At 48.3% G+C, this 7,887-nt stretch overlaps 1 protein-coding gene across 1 annotated transcript; it reads left to right on the top strand.

The window, feature by feature from the left end:
* The first annotated feature begins 587 nt into the window (after positions 1–587).
* On the top strand, positions 588–7,389 carry GPR15LG (G protein-coupled receptor 15 ligand). The gene is made up of 3 exons (XM_002756169.6): positions 588–703; positions 3,285–3,374; positions 6,795–7,389. Exons 1-3 carry the CDS (start codon positions 634–636, stop codon positions 6,875–6,877), a joined length of 243 nt encoding a protein of 80 aa, XP_002756215.3. The 5' UTR covers positions 588–633; the 3' UTR covers positions 6,878–7,389.
* Positions 7,390–7,887: the final 498 nt, after the last annotated feature.

Here is a 7,887-nt window from a genome sequence, read left to right as displayed (position 1 = left end):
TCATTTCATCACTGTCTTTTTTTTTTTGAGAGGAAGTTTCGCTGTTGTTACCCAAACTGGAGTGCAATGGCACAATCTCGGCTCACTGCAACCTCCGCCTTCTGGGTTCAAGCAATTCTCCTGCCTCAGCCTCCCGAGTAGCTGGGACTACAGGCGCACAACACCATGCCCAGCTAATTTTTGTACTTTTAGTAGAGATGCGTTTTCACCTTGTTGACCAGGATGGTCTCTATCTCTTGACCTCGTGATCCACCCACCTCGGCCTCCCAAAGTGCTGGGATTATAGGCGTGAGCCACCACGCCTGGGCTGATGGGATTATTCTGACAGTAAAAGTTAACGTTCAACTCTAGACAGTGACTCTTCCTGGGCCGTTGGTTTCTGCTCTAACCACTGAAGCCAGGGCTGAAACCTCTCCGGGCTGGGCATTTACAGCTCTTAGTGTTACAGGTCACTAAATGCATCTCGAAAGGCTGGTTTTCCTCTTGGGAGGGGCTGACTTTACCCTTTAGAAGAATTCCAAGGCTGCTAGGGCCCTGCCCATTGGGAAACACCTCTATATATGTCCAAGGTGGCTCCAAGGGAGGACGCTACAGCACAGCTCCCGCCCTAGGACCTGAATCTGCCTTCTCACCATGAGGCTTCTAGTTCTTTCCAGCCTGCTCTGCATTCTGCTTCTCTGCTTCTCCGTCTTCTCCATGGAAGGTAAGGCAGCCCACAGGGTGCAGGTCTCTGAGCAGGATTTCAGCATCTGGGGAGATTGTGATCAGGATTTGTTGGAGGGCACGCCTTGGCAGGTAGTCCTGAGCCCTGAAAAGGCAGGCTCTTGCTCTTGAACCTATAGGTTCAGGGTTCAGGACTGTCTGCAGGTGGCTTGGGGGCTCTATCCATAGCCCCTGTGCCCCTTAATACGTGCCCAGCTTGAGTAAAGTGGTGTGTTCACCATGCAAACACACCTACAACCTCTCAGCTAGATTACTGTGCTTAAGTCCTACCTGTCTAGAATTTCTGGAGCCTCTCTGTTGTGCTTGTATCATGCTTAGAACACAGTAAATTAGTGTTGGACAAATGAATACATTAATTAGTAGACCATCTAAATCTGAACATCTCAAAACCTCATGCACAGAAAATATCCATGGTCAGCTGGAATGAAGGTGTGTGTGGTGGGGAGGTGGAGTATGTTTATGCATGTTTAGAAGAAAGAACACCATCTTTTTACCTATAGATATAAATATTTAGCTCTCTTGCCGTTCTTGATTCAGATAGTTGAGTGTTTTTATCCTTTTTCTCTTGTCTAACCCTCTAGAAACTGCCTACATTTATTTTTTGTTTTAGTGGTTATGGTGATTTAAACTTTTTGTAGGAGGGAGCTGGAGCTATACAAATATATAAAGAGGAGAAAAACACTCATAATTTCATGATTCAAGAGTAACCATGTTCAACATTTTAAAATTTCCTTTCAGTCTTGCATGTGGAATTTTAAAAACTTAATTGATGGCCGGGCGCGGTGGCTCAAGCCTGTAATCCCAGCACTTTGGGAGGCCGAGGCGGGTGGATCACGAGGTCAGCAGATCGGGACCATCCTGGTCAACATGGTGAAACCCCGTCTCTACTAAAAATACAAAAAATTAGCTGGGCACGGTGGTGCGTGCCTGTAATCCCAGCTACTCGGGAGGCTGAGGCAGGAGAATTGCCTGAACCCAGGAGGCGGAGGTTGCGGTGAGCCGAGATTGCGCCATTGCACTCCAGCCTGGGTAACAAGAGCGAAACTCCGTCTCAAAAAAAAAAAAAAAAAAAAAACTTAATTGATGTACCTCTATATGTTCAAGGTTGTATCTTTGTTTATTATTATTATCATTTATTTATTTTTTTTATGAGATGGGGTTTCACCATGTTGGCCAGGCTGGTCTCGAACTCCTGACCTCAAGTGATCTGCCCACCTCGGTCTCCCAAAGTCCTGGGATTACAGGCATGAGCCACCATGCCCAGCCTGGTCATATCTTTTTTATTTATCACTATATTATTATAATCACCCAAAATACTTATAATTGAAGATATTCTGGAAGCATTTACAACACAATGTCAGCAGCAGCCATCTCTGAGTAGTGGGATTATAATAAGTGTTTGTTTTACAAAGTTTCTGCAATGAAAATGTGCCACACATATAATGAGGAAAACAGTGATAAGAAATCCTCGGAAACACAGTCCATGACATGCAATTTATCAGATCTCTATTTTTGGACATGCTGGAGCTTGCCGATGATACCCTAGTGACAATTAAATGAGGATAGATATTTTCCCCCATAAAGTTTCTATCCATTTAGGACTATCTGTGGCAGATTCTTGAAGTAGCATTAATCAACTGATATTTTCAGGTATAACTTGCTATCAAGTGAATGTGCTATTATGAATTTACATGTGTAGACATTTAAATCATTCACAATTTTGTGCTTTTCTTTTTTTGAAGCAGGCTCTTGCTCTGTTGCCCAGGTTGGAGTGCAGTGGCATAACCACGGCTCAATGCAGCCTTGACTTCCAGGCCTCAAGTGATCCTCCCACCTCAGCTTTTCCAGTAGCTAGGAAAACAGGTGCACACTACAATGCCCTGCTAATTTTTTTTTCTCTTTTTCTCTGCCCTGCTAATTTTTAAATTTTTTTGTAGAGACAAGGTCTCTCTATGTTGCTCATGCTGGTCTTGAACTCCTGGACTCAAGCCATCCTTCCACCTCAGCCTCCCAAAGTGCTAGGAATACAGGCATGAGCCACCACACCCAGCCTACTTTGCACTATTTTAATTATGTGGTAAAAGATATATGTGAACATAAAATATGTCCTAAGTTCAGGCTTATTTTATTTTATTTTATCTTTAAATAAATAGAGACAGGGTTTCACCATGTTGGCCAAGCTGGACTCAAACTCCTGGCCTCAAGTGATCCACCCAGCTTGGCATACCAAAGTGCTGAGATTACAGGTGTGAACCACCGTGCCTGGCCAGGCTTATTTTCTTAGACTAGATTGCCAAGGGAAAAATTATTGTGTCAAAGAAACTACTTGAACGGGAACGTGAGAAGGACATGTTTTGGGGCCACTGTGTCTCCCAACATTGTTATTTCTGGAAAGTAAGTCACAGCAAGGCCCACTCTTTCCCTGGGACCTTTTGTAGCCTGGCTCATCCTGAATTTCTCTGGATAAATATTCCTGAGCCCTGGGCCTTGGAAGGGGAAGCTCACTCACTCACAGGCAAGCCAGCTAAGGATAGTCTCTGCTTTTTTGTGTCCACCATCAGGGAGGAGGCATCCTGACAAGGTCTGGCCAGGCAGAAGACCCAGGCTCTGCTGCCACCGAGTCCTTAGACCCAACCCGACAAATCTGAAAAGTAAGTAACCCCACCTCATCCAGACTACTGGGGAGAGGTTCTATAGGGGCCATGGGACCAGCTACATATGCTGGTCAGCCCCAACCTGTGGCTGGCATCAGGCACTGGTCTGTAGGGGTCCACGTGAAGATGTCCTCCCAGCCCCACAGAGCTTAGAGTCTAGTGGGAGAAACTGACTTTGCCAAAAAAGTCAACAAATTAATCATTTTAAATTGAATACCTTCTGCCATGGAAAATAGCAGGATACAATTAGAAAATGGTGTGGGGTAACACTCTTGCCTTAGGTGGGAGTGTCAGAGGAGGTGACATTTATGAGACCTGAAGAAAGGCCAGGAGCCTGCCTGAAGACTGTGGAGGTGGGGGATGCAGGCAGAGGAGGCAGCAGGGGTGAAGGGCAAGAGAGGGGCATGGAAGACAGAGGGCTGCAGGGCTTGGGAGATGCTCTCAGAAGGTAGGGACCAAAGCTTCCCGTGAGCCCTTTGGACCTATCAGCATGCAGATCAGCATGCAGATCACTAGCAGAGGAGTGGGCCTGAGAGACCAGAGATCCACAGGTTGGCAGGAGGTAAGGCAGCCCCAGAGATGCTGGCAGGCAGCGACCAGGCTGCATGACCAGGGGAAGGCCCAGAAGAGCAAGGCTGCCCTCTCTTTGAGGCCTGAGGACACTGGGAGACCTGCAGGGGATAGGCCCAGGTCCAGGAGAGCTGTGGGCACCCAGTTTCCTGCACAGGGGTTCCCAGCCCAGGGTAGACATGTACTGGAGTTGCCCAGCCCAGGTGGAAGAGTCAGGCTGCTAGAGCATGGGTGGGGCAGTCAGAGCCCCAGGCTTCGGAGACTGAGTCAGACAGCCTGACACTAACCTGGGGATCCTGCCTGGACTCTGCAGCCTCAGTGCCCTCTCTCTGGAGGCAGAGGAGGTCCCAGCCCCACTTGCTCCTCTGAGGCCATGGCCCATGGAGTCCACGACCAGCACCAGAGCCTCCATGCCTTTCCCAGCTACCAAGGGGGTGCTCAGCTGTGATGCGGGGGAGGGACACAGGGCGAGAGCAAGACAGGATGACTTCAGCCACAGACCTCCTGGAGATGCTGACAGCCCCTCCTTCCAAACTGGAATCACACCCAGCCAGCTGGGATAAAAATAACCAGCTCTCATACACCTCTCACTGAACCAGTGCAAGGCACCAGCCAGGCAGGGTGCAGGGTGAGTGCAGGCTGTGGCTCTGCTCCCCCAGGCCCCTGGTTCTGAGAAAGAAGGTGAAAACCTCCCGGAGAGAGAGGGAGGCATGCCCCAAGGGCTCTCACCCTCCCCTCCTGTTCCCCTCTCCTGCACAGACTGCTCAGAGGCAGGAAATTGAAGGAGTGTGTGAGTCCCCACCACAAACACACACATAACAAACCAAAACACACAAACACAAATACCTACACACACAAGCAGATACACACCACACAACCACACACAGACACACACAAGTACATGCACACAGACTCTTAATATGCACTACAGACACACAGACACATACACACTACACAACTACACACAGACATACAGTATATACACACAGTACACAGCAGAGTGATACACACATAGACACATGCACACAGCACAAACACACACAACTACATACACAGACACATATTACATGCACTCTACACACACACACCGTGCACTATACCTACAGACACACAGACACATACACACTACACAACTACACATATAGACACACACTATACACACAAATACACACTACACACAATCATACACACATATATCACACACACATATACACAAATACATCTACACCCAAACACATACCATGCAACTATACATACAAACACACATAAATACATACACACAAATACATAACACTACATAACTATACACAAAACACACGCACAAATACATGCACACACAGGCATATGCCACACTACACACACAGACACTACACACAGACATACAATAACACACCCTACATTCCTATGCTGCACACAGCACACACACACACTACACACACAGATGGACAGATATACAACCAAGCACACACAGTGCATAGGAGACGTGGCCAGATTAATTCCTTGTGCAAGTATTTGTGCATCTGTTTTTGTTTTTTTTTTGAGACGGAGTTTCACTCTTGTTACCCAAGCTGGAGTGCAATGGCGCGATCTCAGCTCACCGCAACCTCTGCCTCCTGGGTCCAGGCAATTCTCCTGCCTCAGCCTCCCGGGTAGCTGCCAGTAAAGTTGTGTATTTTTAGTAGAGACAGGTTTCGCCAAGTTGCGCAGGTTGCTCTTGAACCCCTGGGCTCAAGTGATCTGCCCATCTCAGCCTCCCAAAGTGCTAGGATTACAGGTGTGGGCCGTTGCCCTGGCCAAATTATCATTACAAATTAACAATTTCTCTATTATAGGATATTCAGATTGTTTCTAGACAAATTTTTTCTGCAAATAAAAATAAAACTATGGACCAGGCATAATGGCTCATGCTGTAATCCCAGTACTTTGGGAGCCTGAGGCAGGTGGATAGCTTGAGGCCAGGAGTTCGAGACCGACCTGGGCAACATAATGAGACTGCCCCCCGCCCCAGCCAATCTCTCTTAAAAAGAAAAATAACTATAAAGAATAGTTTAATGCATGCAGCTTTTTCTTTCTTGTGGATTATTCCTCCCATAAATGGGACTGGTGTGTCAAAAAGATGCAAATGTAGTTTTGGGACACATTGTCTGGCACGTGCTGTCTGGAGGAAGACAGCTGGGGGTCCAAGGGCCTGCACATCCATCTGCAGACCCTCCTACCAGAGTCATTAGAAACAGGCCTCCCAGACCTGAGGCAGCTCAGGTAGGCTCCACTTAAGATCAGCCACCCTCTCTTCCTCTTCTGCCAATCAATTAGATTCCCCCTGTTGGGACTGAAATAATCTGGGCTGGTCATGTTTGCCATGAAAAGCCCCTTCTGGGCCTCCAGGGAAAAGGATAAGACTTAATTCTTGCTTTGATTTTTCTTTTTCATTGTGTTTGAAAATGCAACCTGGCCAGAGGCAGTGGCTCACACCTATAATCCCAGCACTTTGGGAGGCCGAGACAGGTAGATCACGAGGTCAAGAGATTGAGACCATCCTGGTCAACAAGGTGAAACCCCATCTCTACTAAAAATACAAAAATTAGCTGGGCATGGTGGTGCGCACCTGTAGTCTCAGCTACTCGGGATGCTGAGGCAGGAGAATTGCTTGAACCCAGGAGGTGGAGGTTGCGGTGAGCCGAGATCGTGCCATTGCACTCCAGCCTGGATAACAAGAGTGAAACTCTGTCTCAAAAAAAAAAAAGAAAATACATCCTAATCGTGTTTTCCTCTCTCTCCCCCCAATCTGGCTCTGACTTCCCCATCTTCCTGTCCTTGTCCCTCTTGTCTACTCATTGCTCCTCCCAGGACATGTGAGGCTCTGCAAACCATGCAAGCTTGAGCCAAAGGCCCACCCTTGGGTGGTGCCTGGGGCACTTCCACAGGTGTAGCACTCCCAAAGCAAGACTCCAGACAGCAGAGACCCTCACGCCTGGCACCTGAGGTGCCCAGCAGCCTCCTGTCTCCCCTTTCAGCTGTCACAGCAGCGAGCTGCAACGTTGGAAGGTTTCATATCAGGCAGCAAAGACGCTGGGAAAGTTCTGGAATTCCTCATGCCTGTCTCAATTGTGCCATCAACTTTTAGAGCTATGACGGTCCAACCTCAGCCCACACAGCCTCAGTCCACTATGTGAGCCTCTCCAAGGCAAACAGTCAATCGTTCCACTGTGACTGGTCACAGTCACAAATCCAGAGACCATCAATCCTGCTCGGGTGCAGGATGGCAAGCACCCAAGGGTTGCTGACCAAGACTGCAGTCAGCTCCATCTTCAGGTTCATTCAACCCCCTGGCATTTAACCACCAGCGTCCAGTGGTCCCCTAGCCTCCTGACATGAGTCTGCTGGAAAGAACACCCAAACAAACAAGTGGTAAATAAATCAACTCAATGCAGACATATCCTTATTTGACAAGGTCGGTGATAGAGCCTGAGGCACAGCTTTCTGTTGGAAGAAACCTATCCCTAAAGCCCTACCTGCAGGCCACTCTGTCACAACAGTGTAACTATGTTAGAAGCAGGGACAGAGGCCCTGGGTCCAGCACACCAGGGCTGGAAGCCCTAACGTGCTAAGGGTGTTCCGTGTGAACTGGGTATGTTGTGTCTTTTCTAGAAAATTGAGATAACAGGACCTACGCAGAGGAAAAATAGCCAGGTGTTGGAGTGCCCACAAAGGGCCTGGTACACAGAGGGACTTGGTTCAGGGAAGTCCTTGCCTCTGCTTCCCCATCCCGGGGTGTTTGTGCTCCAGGTGAACACAGCTGAAGCTCAGAGGGCACAGATGGCTCAGGTCTGAGCGGCTTATCTCTTAACAAAGCTCCCTTCTAATCCGATTTTCACAGCAAGGTGAGAAGCCCCATCGCTGCATCCTCCACAGCCGCAGAAGAGAACACCTGGCCCCCTCT

This window comes from Callithrix jacchus, chromosome 12 (assembly GCF_049354715.1).
Source record: "Callithrix jacchus isolate 240 chromosome 12, calJac240_pri, whole genome shotgun sequence".
Taxonomy (NCBI): Eukaryota; Metazoa; Chordata; class Mammalia; order Primates; family Cebidae; genus Callithrix; species Callithrix jacchus.
This window is presented reverse-complemented; position numbering and strand designations above follow the sequence as displayed.